We start from the raw sequence: 19,661 nt of genomic DNA, 5'->3' as shown, positions 1-19,661 counted from the left end.
TCAGAGCCAATGCTGGCCGGGCTGTGTGGAGTGAGGGTCACGGGCACTGCCTTTTTGATATGACCCCATCCTCCATGGCTCCACAGAACTGACCTACCATGACCTCCACTCAATCGCACCCCTCTGCCAACACACACATATCCACACACACACCCCACTCCTCTGAGAGCCATTTAACTCACAAGCATCTGAGCAGTCTGCAGAGGACTTTTGCTTGGAACCTCCCCCGCCCATGTCCTCTGCCCTGAAGCCCCACGCCTGCCAACTCTTCTGCCCTCCTCCTCCTCCTCCCCCTGGATGATCCGGCTGGGCCTGGGGTGGGGAGCAGCTTCCTGTCTGGACGTCCTGGGTGGCCTGGACCCCTCCTCTGGATTTCAAGCGATTTCAGCATTACCCCTTGTCCACTTCCAGCTGGGAGGGGTACTGACAGGGGAGGGGGGCTAAGGACCACAGAAGGGGTTCTGCTGGCTGGCCACAGGGAACAAGGGACAGGCCACCTGCCCAAGCCCAGTGGTCCCAGCTCCCCTTCCTGTGGAGTGGGCTGTCCTGGACTCCTGGGAGCCACATCTCCCAGCGCCGGTGGCCTGTGGTCCTACTGCCTGGGTTCATCAGGGATCTACAGTTTCTCCCGGTTCACATCACAGCACGGACCTGGACGATTTCCTTTCCAGCCAATGGCCATCTTCTCACTGCAATGCTATCCCTTTTTCCTGCCACTTTTCCAAGCAATACCCTAAAAACATAGTCTGGAACGTGGTCGCCTCTGTAGGCACCCCTAGTCTGTCCCACCTGCTCCCCACTCTACTCACTTCAGAGGGATGTTGTGTGTGGGGGAGGGCAAAAGAGGACAGCAGATGGTGGTTTTGTTAGTCCCCCGCAGACATCTGCGAGTGGCTAGTGGGGGGAGCCCTGTGGTCCCTGCCGGAGGCCCAGGCTGTGGGGGCTCGCGCGGCCGCTCTCAGGGAGGCCTGCTGCTCGTGTGTTTACAGGCCAGGTGGGTAGAGACCGCCCAGCCTCGCATCAAGTTGTAAAGTGGGTATGGCTTCCATCGGTGTCCTCCTTTCTTTCTGGAGCCCTCATTTAATTGAAAATAAAGTTTTAATACCTGTTTCATACCTAATTTTCAAAACTAAAGAGGGTCATCACATCAGAACAACAGCTTCCACGCTCAGTGACGTGGCGACTACAGGCCCGGCTCCCTCTCCACCTCCTCTGATCTCCAGTCTCCCACGGTCGCCTCGCACCTCCAGCTCTCCTCTCTCCAAGCTTGCTTCTCCCTGGGTCTCCCTCCACCTTGCTCCCCACCCCATCCATTTCCTTTATCTGAAATTCACATGCTGTTCACATGAAATTCCTGAAATAATATTCCATACTACCAGCCTCTCTTTCTTCCATTTACTACTTAACCAGGATAACTATTTCTCCCCCATGTGGAAACTCTACAAACTTTGATCTTGAAGGTTACTACCACCAAAGGCCCATACCCAAAGAGCCTTCGAGTCCTTGTCTCTTTCATCTTTGTTTAGCACGTGGTACGGGTCACTAAGCCCTCTTTGCCATTTGCTCCCTCCCCTGTTTCTAGAAGGCTCCAGCCTTTTCTCGGTTCTCTTCCTTCTTGGTCCTTTCTTCTGGTCCCATGGGCCCCCTGACTTTCTCTGCCACCCTCTCTGTAACTTCATCAATGCCCATGGCTTCAATTATCAATTAAATGGTGAAGACTTCCAAATCTGTAGCATAGCTTAAAGCTTTCTCCTGAGCTCTAGACTTAATAGTCTGCAGACACCTCCCCTTGGAAGTTCCTCAGACACCTCAGCTTGACAGGTCTGAAGCCAGAGCTCCCGTCCCCACTCCAGACTGCCTGTCGTCCAGCCTCCAAGTCACTCAAGCTAGGAACCTGGATGGCAGCCTGACCTCCTTCCTCCGTCTAACCAAAGGAGCACAGGCTTCAGGCCAGACAGCTCTGACTTCAAGAATCAACTTGCCATTTACAAGCTCCATGACCTTCAGCAAGTAGCTTCACTCCTCTAAATCTCATTTCCCCATCTGTAAAATGGGGGTAATAACAGTATCTACTGCATTGGGTTACTAGGACTGAAGGAAATGTTGCATGTAAAGTGATTACCATATTGCTAGCAAAGAGCAAGTGCAAAATATATGTTAGCCACAGTGAATCATCATAACAAACCTCTAAATAACTCTTGAAATTGTGTTCAGTTACCCTAGCCAGGAACTGGAAATCATCTTAGATTCTTCCAATTTTCTCCCTCAACTCTCTAAGGAAAAAGTCATCAAGAATGGTCAATTCTACCTCTCGAGGCCTTAGTTCATGCCCTGACCACCCCTGTCCTGGACTAACATCGCAGAGGCCCATCTGGAACCGGCTGACTCCCACCCCTCTATCCCGTGTGCCCTCCAGTGCTTCTCAAATGTTCACGTGCACACAAGCCCTAAGGCACAGGTCATGTTAAAGTGAGGGTCCAGAAAGGCCCAGGAGCGTTGGGGGCTGAGAGGCTGCATTTCTAACAAGCTCCCAGGATGCCAAGGCTGTGGGTCCAAAGCCCCACTCTGAATAGCAAAGCTCTGCTCTCTAGTTCTCTAAGAACCAGATCTAATCCTCTCAATCCCCTCCCTGAAATTCTTTGATGAACTTTACAATTTTGCTTACATTGCCCTTTTACTCTTACTTTCTCTTGTTCTATCTCACACAACATACGCCCTGGCCACACACAAGCTTCTCAAAATGCTGCACATCTCCGTCACTTTGTCCCTTTGCTCAGGCTGCTTCCTCTGCATGGATGCCTTTCCTATCTTCCCTGCCCCTTAGAATCCTATCCCTTTTCCCGCGACTCAGTTTAAGAGTCACCTCCTGTAGGAATGCTTCCTCAGTCTCCATGGCAAAATTCTCCATGCTTTCTGCTGTGTCCCCTCAGCTCTGTTTATACCACTTTAATAGGGCACATCCCATTTCATTATAGTTAGCCGAACACATATCTGTTCCCTTAGATTTTAAGCTCATTGCCTTATCTGTCTTTGTGTCCCAAGTATCTGACACTGAGTAGACACTCAAATATGAATGCAGGTGGAGGGAGGGGGTAGAGGGTAGACACAGGCACCTGAGGTCTACCTGAGCTCCTGATTAATACACACCACCCCTTGGTGGCAGCATGCTAAAATTGCTGGTTCATTGTTTGTTTTGAAATGTCATATGTACTTCTTTGAAAGTGTGGACCAGTATTGCAACCTTGGAAATCAAGACCCCAAAGGGCCCTGCCAGTCATCACTGATGTTTTGTCAGTTCCTCTGTACCCCTCTCAGCACAGTTTCTACATACACAGGTCAGTCATGCACATTTATTTCAAGCGAAAGAATGACGAAGTGAAGGCAACCTACCTTCAGGTTTCTCTCCCACCACTGTGAGTTCGGACTCCTGGCTTGGCTCACTGGTTCCATACACGTTGATTGCACGCACACGGAATTTATACTCATGGTCGGGCAGCAGGTCCTGCACGTTGAAAGAGGTGCTGCGGCACGTGGCTAGCTCCTTCCACGTCTTGTCGGCCGAGTCCCAGATCTCGATGCTGTAGGACTGCACGGCGCTGCCCCCGTCATACGAGGAGCCGTACCAGGACAGGGTCAGCGAGGAGCTCCGAATATCAGAGGCACAAGGTGTGCCAGCTGGGGGGTCTGGCTTATCTGGGGATAGAGAAGCACATCATTACCCCAACTCTCCAGAACTGCAGGGAAAGAAAATTTTGGAGTTAGCTCTCTCGGGAGGGAGAAGCAGCCTAGGGAGCCCAAGCCAAGGTCCCTGGTCCCGGCTCTCTTCCCTCAACCACACGTCACAGCTGCAGCTCTGCACAAACCCACCTGTACAGAAAGCCCATGCATAACTATTTGTTCAGAAAAACCTTTTGGGGGGCTGGTTTTCGAGTCTACAAGTCATGATTTCCTGTACTTTTCCCACGTAAACGGATCTGGGAAGCTGCCCAGAAGGTGTGGACTGTTTCCTATCAAAAATACATTTTGAGAGAGGGTTCAGTGTGTGTGTGTGTGTGTGTGTGTGTGTGTGTGTGTGTGTGTGTGTGTGTGTCTGTCTGTCTGTCTGTCCTTCAGGCCCTAGGCCAATGACCTGTGACATGACTAGGGGTCTGTGTCCACTTTCTTTGGGGTTTGGGAAAGGCCTGTCCACCGAGGGGCAGTATAGCACAGTGGTTGGGCTTTGAAGTCAGACAGACTCAGGTTTGAATACAGATCTCTCCCCATTCAGTAGCTGTTAATCACTCTGTGCCTCAGTTGCCTCATCTGTAAAATGTGAATAATAATAGCAATTGGATTACAAGGTTGTTGTGAGAAATCCTTAGGAAGTGGCTGGCTTGACTGGTCATTATTATTATTGTAGGAGTTTCTTTTTAACTTTATAATAGATAAAAAAATTACTCCTACCCTACCTCTTTTATTCTCACAGGACTGGTATAAATTGAGATGAAGAATTTCACAATGAATCTTAAATTCAGCTGATTAAAAAAATAATTTCACAAGCAAACCACAATAGCTAATCACAGCCATCCCTGACTAAAGGGACGGAAACTGAGCTAAGGACAGAAATAAGTGGCCCTTTTGGCTGGCTGCCTTCCCATTCAGATGACCGAGGCTTGGAATCAGTTGTGCTGCCAACTTTAAGTCAGATCATGATAGCCCATTCTTTAATGACATTCTTGAATTTTGCTGATTTTTTAATTGCTTATCTGAACGAAACTCTTCTATTTTTTAGATTTAGTTTCTGCAGATGGTTGTTTGGTTACAGATATCTATGTTTAGCAGCCTTTCATCTCCCCCAGTGCAGCTTAAGTTCATGGAGCTGCACAAACTTGCAATTAAAACCATGCTTTTGCCGGGCACAGTGGCTCACACCTATAATCCTAGCACTCTGGGAGGCCAAGGCAGGAGGACTGCTTGAACTCAGGAGTTCGAGACCAGCCCGAGCAAGAGCAAGACCCCGTCTCTACTAAAAATAAAAAGAAATTATCTGGCCAACTAAAAATATATATAGAAAAAATTAGCCAGGCATGGTGGCGCATGCCTGTAGTCCCAGCTACTCGGGAGGCTGAGGCAGGAGGATCACTTGAGCCCAGGAGTTTGAGGTTGCCAGGCACTATGATGACACTGCTGCACTCTAGCCAGGGTGACAGAGTGAGACTCTGTCTCAAAAAACAAAACAAAACAAAACAAAACAAAAAACAACTATGCTTTTAAGCTATGTGAACTCCAGTCAGTGAATGTGAAGCCACTTTGTTTGCCTGTCTTTCTCATTTGGACAATGGGGCTAATATGTACCTACCTCTTAGGGTGTTTGCAAGCATCAAGTAAGCAAACACTGACAGGTAAAGTACTTGACTCCTACTTTCCCACCCTCACCAAGGCAGGAAGGCCAAAGAGAATTCCTGCAAATGACCCCGTGTATCTGGGGAAGAAAAAAATCTGAACGTGTGTATACATGAACATATCCATATGCATATCCATTTTCATACACATATGCACATACACACATGTTCATTCTCACCGCCTCCCCCCGCACACTCCGCCCCGCTGCTTCCACATTCCAGCCCGGAACACACTGCCCAGAAACTGTCTGTCCCCAGCAGCCCAGGCCCAGACCTCGCCGCAGGAATGACGCTGGGATCGTGACAGAGCCACTTCCCAGCGTCAGCAGTCACGCCGAGGCCTCCGGTGATGGAACCACTTTCACTGGTTGTTTAATATGTTCTCTTAGAAAAACTGTTTGTTCTGAAAGATATATTGGTCTTTTAAGAAACATTTCTGGTGTTGGCTAAGATGTTTATTACTGTAAACTCTCTTAGAGACAAGTGGTTCAAGTCCTCTCAAGACCCAGCTAAGGAAGGAAAAAGGCCTAAAGAGGATGCAGGGCAGACTCACTGCTCCCCCCAGAAGCTGCTTGGAAACGTGTGACGGGACAGGTTCGCAGTCCCGTGGGCTCCCACAGTGGCTGCAGGTGCATTCTGCTGACTGCTCTCCTCTCCTCTGCTGTGGTCAAGAAACTCGAGAGACGGGTACTGCAGAAGAGGTACCCTTTGTACCCTACCCTGTCACAGATGTCTCTTGGCTGAAAAAGAGAACTTACGTATGCCATATGTCCATGATATCTAAGTCCTGTAGCACAAGAGAAGATGCAAAATTTGGGGAGGAGGACTTTAAGTGAAACTTTTAAGGAATTTGATACCAAATTTAGGATTTCAGAAAACAGCCAAGTCTGAAGTCTTGCGAGATTGGAAGTCTTTCCCCCGACACCTGCCCTTAGAGCCACGGGCTGCACCTGATGCCCTCTGTCTGTTTTTTCCAACCTACTGAGCCCCACACGGAGCTGAACTGGCGAGGGATGAAAACCCTCAGAACCGAGCACTCCCATGGGCCTCTCCTCCTGGCCAAAGACACAGACACACTCAGCCTGGGAGGGAAACCCTGGGCATCGTCTGGCACAGAGAGGCTGCTCTGTGTCTGAGGCCCAGAGCTCCACACTTCCTTGGAATTCTCCCAGGGCTCCCTGGAGGCTTGAGCAACAGAATGGGAAACTCAGCTGAGCCTAAGAGAAGGGTCCCTGATGGAGCCGGCTCCAGGATTTTCTGCTCAGCAAATGTGCTCCTTCCTGGGAACACAGAGGATCTCCTCCTACAGCTTCCCACCAGAGTCGCCTCCCTCTTGGTGTTTGTGCTTGCATGTCTGAAGATGACTCTGGCTGCATCCAGCCCTGCCTGGACGTCCCTTCACGGGACTTCAGCAGCTGCTGGGAGGGCCCAAAGTGGTCATCCGCCTGGATCGTCCTCACCCCCAGGAAATGGGCCCTCGGTGGCTGAGACACTTTGCTTACCAAGAAAACCCAGCTCGTCAGCAGCAGAGCCAAAAGGAGATTCTGAAAGTCTCTGGACGCCCCCCTGCAGGGCCTGGTACCTTCCAGCCTCTCAGGCCGAATGAGACCAAGGGCTCTTCTTGCCTAAGCTTCAGCTGAGCATTACAAAGGGAAATCTCCCACCGTTAAAAATCATGAGAGTTCCAAACGCAGATAGTAGTTAAAGATTATTGGGCATCTGGGGTTCTCTCTACTTTGTTTTTCTTCTTTAAAGATATGCAGAGAGACCTGTTTTTCCCATGCTGGGTGAGTGATACTCAGGAATCCATCTGGGTCATGCTGCTCCCTCTCTGTGCTCCAGAGCAGCCCTCCCCCCTCAGGCCACAGACTGGGGGCACGGGCACAGGAAGAGGCTAGGAGCATGGCAAATTCCTGTGCTGCCTTTTAAAATATAATAATAATGTCTCTAAAATAGCTAAACATCACTCATTTAAATTAACTGAGGGAAAGGCTGGTTTTATTGTCATTTTAAAAATAGGAGTCACAGACTATCTGAAAAGAAAGTAGTCCTTTAAAGATTATACAATAAGATGCCTGTGCGGTGGCTGACTCCTATAATCCCAGCACTCTGGGAGGCCAAGGTGGGAGCATTGCTTGAGCCCAGGAGTTTGAGGTTGCTGTGAGCTGTGATGATGCCACTGCACCCTACCAGGGGCGACAGAGTGAGACTCTGTCTCCAGGAAAAAAAAAAAGCTTATATGATAAGAGAATTTTACTGCTAACAAGCAGAAGTTTTGTTACACTGCCATCATTTAACTGGCCTGTAAATGGATGCTTCTAAAGTGTGTGAAAACTGTCCAGTGTAGGCCAAATGATTCCTGTTTTATCTCATTTATGTTTTACATCTACTTAATAAACCCTGATCAGATAATACACAGATGTCCCTGGAGATGCACAGGTAAATCTGAGCTTAATCCAGGTTTACCTTGGACTAATTTTACAGTCATGGGCTCTGAATGAATGTGGCTTTGCTAAGCCATCAATGCGGTCCTCATTTTATTGAGCAATTCTATTCTTAGCCCTGCGAGGGGGAGGCAGACAGAAAGCCCCGTTCTCCATTCCATTCCCCTCCCAGGACGGCATTTAACATGCTGCTCCTGCCAGCTGGCCGGCAGCCACACCAATGGCCCTGTCAGCACTGGCCGTGGAGAATAAGAAACTAAACCATAAAAGGCCAGAACTGCAGCCCGTGCAGTGGTGACGGGGGTGGAGAGTGTGTGGCACCGTGCAGGAGCTGGCCACGGTGGGGGCAGGGGGCACTGGTTACAGGAAAGCAGTGCAAAGGAGCTGACCCCACAGTTACAGGCAGGGACAGACGAGAGAGAACGCCAAGGAAAAGGAGAACCTGACAATTCCCAGCAGGCTTAAACCAGTACGTGGTAGGGGTCTAAGTGCACAGGCAGACTGGACCACTAGCACCAGCCCTCCTTGCGGGAAATTGCTGACATAGCCCTTGGGGTCACCAGGGGGAGGAGAGAAAGAGAGAGAGAGAGAGAGATAGAGATGAGAGAGAGAGAGAGAGAGAGGAGTCCCCCTCCTCCTTTGCAGATGGAAACCCCATTCCCTACTAGTATGAGGGACTTCTCAGATCTAAAGCTCCTGACCTGAGGCAACAAAAGAGAGGGGGTCAGAGGAAGACAAAGGGAAAAGGGAGGAGGGGACAGATGACAGACACTGAGACATGGATGAAACAGCAAGGGGTGAAGAAGCGAAGCTGGAGAGAGGAGCCAGGCAAGAGAGACGGCAAACAGAAATACAGAACGCCGGGGGACGGGAAGTGGTGCTGAAGCTCTGTCCTCTGGGAATTCCCTCTCCCAGGTCCCCTGTGTCCAGCGACAATCCTCCAGGGGTTCTTCAGTACTTCCGTCCAGGGAGTTAGGCTGGGCCCTGGAACTCAGGGTCTGCTCTGGCAGTTGGCCTGGGCATGGTTCACTGGCTACCTCTCTTGTCTTCCCACCTCTGCTTTGCTTTGTCCCTTGTCCTTACCTCTTCCCAATTCACCTGGTTGGACAAGGACGTTCTCTTCTCCAACTGCTTAGGGCTGGAGGGAGATGCTACAGGGTTCCCAGGGCTCAGGGTGAGAAAATAGGGGGAAGGACAACCACAGCTCCATGGCATGTGGACAGTTCCCTCAAAGGCTGCATGTCCCCCTGAAGATGCATTTTCCAGCCAGAAGTTTCCTTTACCTTTTGGTACCTTCTGCACCCACGTCACACCGCCATGAGTGGCATCTAGAGGACAGGCATTTTGGAGCTCCCGAGAGCTACTTCCTACTTGGCCCTGATACACTGTGTTCCTTGGCTCTTGCTGGTCCTTGCTTTCCCCTTCGTAAGGCTGGAAGCATCAATCTGTCCTGTCCATCCTAGTGCTAATGGGGGGATACCACAGGAAGACGGAGAAGGAAAACTGCTTGGGAACAGAGTCAGGGAATCACAGGACGTCAGAGCTACAACAGGTGTTAAGAGTCACCTCCAACTTTCAACTTCATGCCTAGATACCTCCACAACAGAGATTCCAGAGGAAGATTTCTGACCACTGTGGCCACATGAGCCCTGTTACCAACAGATCCTTTTGTTCTGTGTGCTCATATGTGTGTACCAGGAACACACACAGGAAAGTCTAGCAAGCAGGGAGTCGAGGTCAGGACCAGCACACACAGTTGGGAGTTTTGTGCACTGCACACAGGGACCAAGCGGGGACATCTGGGCCAACCTCTGCTCCCCAAGGCCAGATGGTAAACCTGGGGTGAGGCTGGGCTGCAGCCTTTCACTCAGCCCAGAAGTTTCCCTTTTTCTAATTTTCACAAAGGTACCTCATGCCTTGAAAGCCAAGGGCAGAGGGAAAGCCCACTTGAGTCTCGTGCACATGTCAGTAAACACCAGGTCAGAGGCTTTCACGTGCACAACATAGAACATCCCACAAATGCACGAGACATGGTCTACCCTCCAGCTGTCTGCTCCTTTGCTTGTTTGTCCCTCTGCTGTCCAAGAACCTGCCACATGGGGGGACTGGAGCCAAGCATGACCAACAGCAGGAGACTGGTTAGAAAGCTATCTTGATGTTCTAGGAGAGAGTTGACCAGGGCATGAAAACAGTGATCAGGAAAGAGAGGGGAAAGTGATCTTGTGAATCAGTGTGGAGATACACTCAACTCAACCTTGGGGTGTAGGTGATAAGGAAAAGGGAGTGCAGTCAGGAGTAGGAGGTCACGATGACCTCAGAAGAGCGGTCCCACCAGATTAATGGGGTGTGGGACCACAAGGAGCTGAGGGTGCCAGGGGTAAAGAAGCAGGGTCAGGGCAGAGACTCGCCTCCGTCACAGGTTTGGCCATGGCGGGGGAGGGAGAGAGAGAGGAGGAGGAGGCTGGGCGGCTAGAGTGAGACAAAGCATCACAGGAGCTACACACCCCTGCGCATTTGGCTGAGATGGCGACACTCATAGGCTGCTGAGGTTGAGGAGAAGTGAGAAACGGGGATGGGGTTGCCCTAGGGCCTGGGTCCCAGAGCTCAGGAAAAGGGAGCAGCTTCAGGAGGGACAAAAGTGGGCCATCTCCAGAGCCTGGAGGGTGGAGGCGGCATGGGGACAGACACAGCCACCTGTAGATGTGGGGGCCAGGAAGCTGAGCAGGCTCATGCCCGATGTCCCGCATTTCTCAGAGGCTAGAGGCCAAGGCCTGCAGGGCAGGGAATTCTCAGAGGCTAGAGGCCAAGGCCTGCAGGGCAGGGAACTGGAGGAACTGCTACATAGACAGTGGGGGAGGGCATTGGCCAGAGACAAGGAAGAGGATTTCTGCCAGCACGGACCCCTCAGTTGGGCCTGGAGGTCAGCAGAGTCTGGTGGCAACTGCGGTGATGTGATTGATCTTCTCTCTGCAGTGCGGGGAGGCCCTGAGATTCACACATCCTGCCTTGCAGCCTTCCCCATGCCCCCCGTCCCAGACTCACCCACGACGGTGAGGTTGACCTGGGCCTGCCTGCTGCCCAGCTTGTTCTCCACCAGCAGCGTGTAGCAGCCGCAGTGCTCCTGGCGCGCAGCCAGGATGGTGAGCTTGCTGCCATTCTCACTGTTCTCCACCTTGATGAGGTCACTCTCCTGGATCTGGGGGTGGAGGGTGCAGCAGGAGCTGAAGCCCGGGGCTGGGAAAGGAAGGCTCCTCCCCCACTCCCCGCTCCCTTGGGGAAGCAGCTGGATAAGCTGTGGGGGCTCTGTGTGGTCTGGACTCTGCGCTTCCTCCAGGTCCCCACCTCCTGCACCCAGAGCCAGGCTTCCCTGAGGGTTGCTCCAGCTTGGGCGGGCAGGGAGGGTGCTGAGCAGGGGCAGGGAGGGTGCATGAACTACCTCAGCACCTGCTGCTCCCAGCACATAGCTCAGGTGTGTCCCAGCCTCCCTCCACTGCTCTGGGACGGGATGGTACAACATCTGAACAGAGTCATCCACAGAGCCTATCCCAGCGGGTTCGGACCTCTTCTGTGCTGTCCAGAGCAGTAGTCACCAGCCACATGTGGCCATTTAATTAGTTAAGTAGAAACAACCCAAGTGTCCATCAACTGATGAACAGATAAACAAAATGTGGTCTACCCAGACAATGGAATATTGTTCATCCATAAAAAGGGACGAAGTACTGATTCATGCTATAACATGGATAAGCCCTGAAAACATTATGCTAGGTAAAAAGAAAAAGCTGTACACAAAAGATGAAATACTATATGATTCCATTCATCCAAAATGTCTAGACTAGGCAAACCTATAGGGACACAAAGTGGGTAAGTGGTTGTCAGGGGCTGGGCGAAGGGGAGGAATGACTGCTGGGAGAAGGGCTGGGGTTTCTTACTGAGGCGATGAAAATATTCTAGAATTAGATAACACTGATGCTCACACAACCTTGTGAATATTCTAAAAATCACTGAACTATACACTTTAAAAGGGTGAATTTTATGGTGGATGAATTATATTTCAACAAAGCTGTTATAACAATTTTAATCAATTAAAATTAAAAATTCAGTTCCTCGCGCAGTTATACTAACTACATTTCGAGTGTTCAACGGGCACATGTGGGTAGTGGCTACCACACTGGACAGCACAGATACAGAACATTTCCATCACGGCAGAAAGTGCTGATGGGTAGAGCTGGAACTTGGCTAAATGTCCCTGAAAAGTGATGAGATTCACCTTATTTCAGACAACAGTAGCCCAGACACAGCTCAGGGCAAATGTGCTTTGGGATGCTAAAGGCTAGCTGGTCATCTCCATCTTTGGAGACCACCCCCACTTCCCTCCCTGGTAGTTCCAGGTGCTCATCTCTGGGCCTAGGACAATTCGTACGGGTTGGAAACAGAGCACCAGAGGGCCCAGAATAAACCTTCACCCCTTCTTGGCGTTCCTGAGCCTGTGCCAGCCCCCAGCCCAGGTCTCAGCTGACCCTGCATGCAGGCACACACCACCAAGTGACATGGGTGGAACAGCCAGGCTCCCCAAGGTCACGCCCAAGCTAGTTGTTTGGAAATTCAAAATTTTTTCCCATAGGAACCATTTTTATAAATTACAGCTATATTTCTGGGTCAGTAAACCAAAATTCTATTTACTGTACAATTTATCTATCCAAATATTCAGATTCACGTTTCTCCCTTCAGCACGTGGGAGGTTTAAGCTGGTATCAGACAGGAATCAGTGGGCTGGCGCAGAGGCACAGAAAGCTCACGGAATCCGGGAGGTCATCTTAGGTCACTGGTTCGATTTTCCTGACTCTGAGTAGGATTCTAGACTGAGATAGCAAATCAGGTGGGGGCTGTGGATGGCTTCTGTTTTTTCCTTCAAACTTTTCTCTACTACACAGATTATAGTAGCTGGGGCTCACTGGTGGATTCAGAAGAAAAGGTTAGTGAGAACTCAGGCTTGGTGGGTGGTGATGGGTGGGTGAGGGTGTCTCCCATCTCCAAAGTGACGAAGATTGAAGCCATCCCATTATAGCATCACTCACCCCTTTTGCCCAGGGGCTGTGAGGTGTTCTCGGGTCACCCCCCTCCGTCACTGACCTGCTTTCGGAACTTCATCCAGGTACAGGTGATGGGCTGGGTGCCTGTCACTTTACCAAACAGCTCCACTGACTCTCCCGCGCGCACCTTCTGGTCCTCGGGAAACTGGATGATCTGAGGGGGCATTGCTGAGAGGACAGGGCAGAACGTGAGCGAGGAGGGAGCCCCCAGCATTCTGATCTCACTGGGCGCTACTGTCCACTGTGGTCTGTTGGCTCCTGTCTCAGCGTCCAGACCCTTTGGGGGACACCTGACGGCAGTGACCCCTGCTCCAAACCATGTGAGCTCACGGACCAGTAGGTTTGTTCATCTCTTTATTCCAGCATTCTTGGTTTATTAGCTGCGCTGGAATTTGAGTCTTACCCTAATTTTTTGAGTCAATGTCCTGACTCATTTATTCATTAAGCAGCACCTTGCCTTCTAACCTCCAGGTCATCTGGCTGACAGGCTCGATGTCACATCCTCAAGTGTCTTTCCACAGGAAACAGACAAGGGCTCCATTTAACAAGGACGCACAGAGCACAGAGGCGGCACCCCGTGGGCCGTCTCCACAAGGGGCGGCGTGGAAGATGGTGGGGCAGAGCTGCACCGAAGGGGAGGAAAGCTGCCAGTCCTGTGCGAGGCTGTCCACGCAGGGAGGCAGGGGAAAGACGGAGCAGTGGGGGGGGGGGGGGGTGAGGGGCCGGGCTGTGCAGAACCGGCTCACTGAACAAATGCGCCTGAATATTGCAGAGCCTGAGTTGGGGTCTGTGGGGTGTCTCCTGGGGTCACATACCCAGGTGGTCAGTCTAGCAGGGTAAGGAAAAAACCCCTTATGGCAGATGACTCCTTTGTCCCCAGATATTGCTGTGGCAAATTACCTGCCTTCGGAGGTGTCTTGGGGGCAGGTTTCTTTTTCACAGTTGCGTCACCTGAAACAAAGATGTTTACAAGTTATTTTCTGTAGTTTTTTCACAAAGCTCCTGATCAGGAGGATGCAGTCTTGTCCACTGGCCCCTTGTCTAGGGAGAGCCTTGTTTGAATATGTCTGTCCAGAGATCTTCTTGCCCTCTCACGCAGATAACCTCACAACCGAATGAATGTCGGTCATCCACGACCTCTGGAGGGGTCTCTGGAGCCTCCAATGAGATAAAAACTGTCAAAAATGCCTAAGCTCCCATAGTCCTATTCAAAGATGATAACGCCAAACTCACTAACTACTCTCTCACTCTAACTTTCAGGAAACTCAGCAAGGAAATTATGTCAGATAGACCAACTAAAATTAGCCTTTGGTGTGGATCCAAGGGTTTCAGGCTTCCTTTGGGTCACAGACTATGGCCTGGCGGCTTTCATGTTTTTAAACGTTTGTTGAATGGATGAATGAATGAATGAATGAATGCTCTCCTCCCTTCCCACCCTCTCTTCCTCCAAATAACTCAAATATGAAAAATGACTCAAACAGAAAAGTTTTGCAGCACAAACCTATTCATGTAGCTAAATAACAATACAGTGCACAGGCAAAGGTACCCTCGCTGATCTTCCTGGCCGGCTCTCACATTCCTTTCAGGTCTTTGCTCAAGTCACCTAACTTACTTATCCAAGTGAAAGGAAAACCTACGTGCACACAAGCATCTGTATGCAAATGTTTATAGTGGCTTTATTTATAATTGCCCAAAACAAGAAGGTGTCCAAATGTCCCTCCACTGGCAAATGGAGGAACCATGGTCCACTGACACTATCACTAAAAAGGAACAAGCCCGAGCAAGAGCGAAACCCCATCTCCACAAAAAATAGAAAAATTAGCCAGGTGTTGTGGCACACGCCTGTAGTCCCAGTTACATGGGAGGCTGAGGCAGGAGGATTCCTCAAGCCCAGGACTTAGAGATTGTTATGAACTATAATGATGCCACTGCACTGCAGCCTGGGTGACAGAGTGAGACCTAGCCTCAATAAATAAATAACTAAATAGGAACAAAACTACTGATATGCACAACGTGGATGAATCTCAATGATTTCTCTTTCTTTTCTGCTCATAGAAGCCAGACTCAAAAGGCTACATGCTGTATAATCTACTTACACGACGTTTTAGAAAAGACAGAACTATAGAGACAGAGAACAGATTAATGGTTGCCGGAGGTAGGGTGGGGAACGGCACAGACGGGCACAGGGAAGTGTTTCAAGGTGATGGGACTGTATCTTGACTGTAGTTGAGTTGCATGATTAGATGAGTTTGCCAAAACTCACAGAACTGCATACTAAAGAAGGTGAAGTTTACTGAAGGGAAGTTATACCTAATACAAAAAGTGGGGAACAGCCACTTTACCAATGAGATCGCCCCTAAGCACCTGATACAACAGCATCCCTAGCACTCCCTACCATCCCTACCCTGCATGATCATGCCCCGTGGCACCGGTCACTGTAGGACAAACTATATATTTACTTGTTTATTTACTCTCTGCCCTTCTCCTCCTCCTAGACTATAAGCTTTGTGAACGCAGGGCTTTTTTTTTGTTCACTGCTGCATAGCCAATGTGCCTGGCACATAGTAGGCACTCAGTAACTATGTGTTGAATGAATGAGCGGGTTAACAGTAACAATTATTCATCCACACAGCTTCACAACTTCAGATTCCAGAGAAGCAGGGCCATGTCCCAGTTTGGATATGGGGTTGCTCTGTGAACACTGGGGAGTTAGCTGACCTCCTGCATTATCAGTTGTGCATTTCTGCACTGGAAGGAGCGCTGTTACCCAGCTGAACACCCTCGGAGGACTGCTGGAAGGAGGTGAGCCCAGACGGAAGCACTCTGCAATCACAGAGCTGATGACTAGCAGCGGTGCAATCAATTAAGCCCAGGGGAGGCCTGCTTCCACCAGGCTCACCCTGGTTCACTGCCATTACCCATCCATTCCGTCCATCTCCAACAGTTTACTGAGGGGCTACTGTGTGCCACGCAAAGGCCGATCAGTACACACTGCTAACCAGGGTACTGAGGAGAAAACCAAACAAATGTAAGAAATCAGGGCTCAAGGCCTTAAATGTCAGGATGTGTGGTCCACAGGAAAGGCTTTTGTTCTTTAGCCATCAAGGACATTTATAAGACAACTGACAACATTTGAATGAGGTCAGTAAACTAGATGACAGAATTGCATCAATCTTAATTTTCTGTTTTGATTATCAGACTGTGGCTTTATAAGAGACTATCCTTGTTTGAAGGAAATACACACTGAAGTATTTAGGGATACAGGGCATTGTGCAGGCAACTTGCTTCCAAACTGCTCATAAAACGTAATGTATATGTATATATGTATGTATGTGTGCGTGGAGAGGAAAAGGGGCTGGAAAAAGAAAGGGAGAGAGAGAATATATGAAAAGCAAACACAGTAAGATATTAACATTTGCAGAATTTGGATGAAGGGTATACAAGAATTATTTACGCTATTTTTGCAATTTTTCTGTCAGTCTGAAATTATTTCGAAATAAAAGTTAAATAGAAAGTTATAAAACGTGTTGTCCAGCCAACAGGATGTGGCTACTCAAATGCAGGAGGAAGGGAGGACAGTGGGCTGAGCAGATGGTCGGAAGGCTGAGAGGTGGGCACGGCAGACCTGAGAGCGAGGGAAGATCCGACCTGGGGAAGGGAGAAGAGCCGGTGGTCGGGCACAGACAGGGCTCGGAGTTCAGAGTCGGGGTGATGTGTGGCGGGGCTGGTCAGAGCACAGCGCTGATACAGGAGTACAGTGGCATGAAGACAGTGTGCAATTCAAATGAAAGAAAATTAAAAATTCTGTTTCTCAGTCGCACTAGTCACATTTCAAGTGCTCAACAGCTATACGTGGTTAATGGCTATCACATTGTGCAGACTTAGGTCATTTCCATCATCACAGAAAGTTCTATTGAACAGTGCTGGCCTTGAACGCTGAGCTTGAGAGCTAGGCCTCCGTCCTGCGTGAACGGGGCGTCCCGACACAAGCAGCGTCACCCTGGGCTAGAGGTCCCCTACAGCTCTCTCCAACTCTTCAGGGACAGATGTCCACGTAGGGGGCCGTTGCCATACCTCGCAAGGCCCTGGTCAAGATCCATGCAAAAAAGAAGATACAAATGAGAGGCAGAGGAAAAACTAAAATAATTTAGGGGGCTAAACAAGAGGGAGGTACAGAGATTACCTTTGAATTTCTTGCTTAGCTACATGGGGAAAATCATATTGAAGGAATATGAAATTTAGGAGTGAAAGATGAGTAGTCTGGCTTTGTCAAGTGAATTTGGTAGATGAAAAAAATTGAATCTGTTTGTAGGCTAGAAGCTCAGGATCAGAATTGTGGAGAGAGGTTGGTGGAGACAAGAAGTGAAAGATTTCAGATGAAACATGCAGTTATGATGGAACGTGAGGACAGGTCAGTCCTCTGCGGAAAGAGAACGCAATGACAGATGGGACAGGCAGGGTCTGATCCCAGGCAGTGCCCGCAGGGAGGAGCTGGGATGAATAAGAGGGCTGGGGAAGGACCCCAGAGTAGGAGGAAGGTCCCTGCAGCAAGGATAGAGGGGGACAGACTCTGGGAAGGGCTCCAGGTGACCAGCAAGGAGTGACAGTGACACTGGAAAGGCCAGGCTCCGTGGACTGTGTGGTTCAAAGTCACTCCAGAGGAGCTTCTCAAGGAAATGGGGGAGTCAGCTAGTCGGTCAGAGTTCTGAGGTGAAGGACAAAGAGAAACAGGGTGACAGGAGAGGAAATGTCAAGCTAAGGTTTATTCCGAGATGAGAGAGAAGAGAGAAGACAGGTGAGAAGTCTAGGAGTCAGGGGAGAGGGACAGCCCAGAGACGCTAGCGGGGAGAGCACAGGAAGCCGAGTCCCTGCTGGGGGGACCAGATGAGGCAGGGAGCACCTATTCCTGGCTGAGCCACAAAGGCCCCGCGCCCCTTCTTCCAGGACTGCCGGGGAGAAGAGAGGGCTTCTGCCAGAGCTGGGGCCTGCTCACCTCTGGAGAGAGAAGCCATCTGTTCAGAGGAGCTTCGTGGACAGCAGGTGTTAAGGGCTGAACTGTGTCCCCCCAAATTCAGATGTTGAAGCCCTAACCCCCAGGACCTCAGAATGTGATTGTATTTGCAGATAAGGCCTTAAAAGAGGGGGGAATAAATTAAAATGAGGCCATTAGGGTAGGTCCTAATCCAATCTGACTGGTGTCCTTAAAGAAGAGATTAGGAAAGAGAGAACACACACACACACACACACACACACACACACACACACACACACACACACGCAGAGGGAAGACCACGTGAAGGCACAGGGAAAAGATGGCCGTTTACAAGCCAAGGAGAGAGCCCTCAGAAACCTTGCTCTTGACCTTCTAGCCTCCAGAACTATGAGAAAATAAATTTCTGTTGCTTAAGCCACCCAGTCTGTGGCACTTTGTATGGCAGCCTTAGCAATCTGACATAGCTGTGGGTGGGACCCGTGGGTGGCAGCAGGTGGGGAGGGAAGGTGGGGACAGTCCCTGGGGTGGTGAACAGGGGTTAATAAGGAGAGGGCAGCGGCACAGCATGAAATCAGGGGACTCCCAGGTCCTGCCCTGTGCTTGGAGCTCTTGGTAAACCTGTGTGGCCAGAAGTAGAGCCCTAACTAGTATCTATCTTTCTGTGTTACAGTAAAATGGGATTGAAGGCCACATTTTTTTCACTCTATAAGTTTGGAGCTACTGATGTTTGAATTGGTTAGCATTTGAAGCTGGTTTGGTTCCTATCAGTAAAAACAACTTTAAATGTTAACAATGTTCTGCATCCTATTCTATACATATTTTATAGGACCATCTGCTGAAATCCATTAACTGTGTTTCGGGCTTACAAGAGAAAGCAGAGCCACCTGTTTCTGAAACCAGGTTTCTAAGAGGGAGTTTCTCACTTATCCCAACCAAACACTGGCAGGGAACCTCATGATGTTTCCGTTTTATGAAAAAGGAGATGGAGTCTCATAAAAATTGGGTGACTTGCTGGGTTCACAAAACCAGATGTGGCTGAGCTAGAAATAGGACCTGAGCCTCCTGCTGCCCAGGGTATGGCAGCCTTCTTTCTGTTCCCTCTTCCTCAGCTGACAAAGTCCGCTGCATCCCTACACCCAGGCCTCCGACACCTGCTCTGTCCCCTGCAGAACTGCAGAGGTGGCACAGGGCCTGGAGCTGGGCTTGGGTTCCAACACTGTCTCTACCTGAGCTGTAGGACTTAACGCACACGATTTAACCTCTCAGAGCTCCAGTTTTCTCACTTAAAAAATGTGGGAGGAATAAATAAAATTTGGTGTAAAGAAAGTATAACATATGGTACATGCTCTAATACCAGCCCTTCCCCCCACCCCTCTTCTCCAAACAAACAGATCCCCAGAGGACTTCTCTGTCCCCTGGGACCAATTTAGCTCCTTCAGCCTCACACCTGTGTGGGATCGCTCCCGCTGCCCCTTGCACTCCCTCTCCCCACTCCAGGTCCTCAGCGGAGGTAACATTCTCACTGGGCCAGATGCCCAAACTCTCAGTACTCCTTGGGTCACTAGTTTCCTCCCCTCTGGATTCACCTTCTTATTATCTTATTATTCCTGTCAGTCTTTTGCCTCTCATCCCCTTCTCTGATGCCCCAAACTTTCTGCACCAGCCATTGTTAGAGAGGAATATCTTAGAAGGAAAGTAAAGCCCAACCTTTGCAAACCCCATGGTGGCCACAGGCCGCAGGGTGGGCAAGTGC

At 49.9% G+C, this 19,661-nt stretch overlaps 1 protein-coding gene across 5 annotated transcripts in view; it reads right to left on the bottom strand.

Moving 5' to 3' along the window:
- MYLK (myosin light chain kinase) overlaps window positions 1-19,661 on the bottom strand; it is a 258,430-nt gene that overhangs the window by 35,721 nt on the left and 203,048 nt on the right. For all 5 annotated transcript variants that reach the window (XM_045540120.1, XM_045540116.1, XM_045540118.1 and 2 more), the window contains 4 exons: window positions 13,816-13,866; window positions 12,956-13,083; window positions 10,868-11,021; window positions 3,391-3,693 (listed from right to left, as the gene is read on the bottom strand). In XM_045540120.1, the coding sequence (XP_045396076.1) occupies window positions 3,391-3,693; window positions 10,868-11,021; window positions 12,956-13,083; window positions 13,816-13,866 (636 nt within the window). The remainder of the gene's footprint in view (window positions 1-3,390; window positions 3,694-10,867; window positions 11,022-12,955; window positions 13,084-13,815; window positions 13,867-19,661) is intronic.

Source organism: Lemur catta, chromosome 1, assembly GCF_020740605.2.
Source record: "Lemur catta isolate mLemCat1 chromosome 1, mLemCat1.pri, whole genome shotgun sequence".
NCBI classification, from domain to species: domain Eukaryota; kingdom Metazoa; phylum Chordata; class Mammalia; order Primates; family Lemuridae; genus Lemur; species Lemur catta.
The sequence above is the reverse complement of the archived record's forward strand: the minus strand, read 5'-3'. Positions and strand labels throughout refer to the sequence as shown.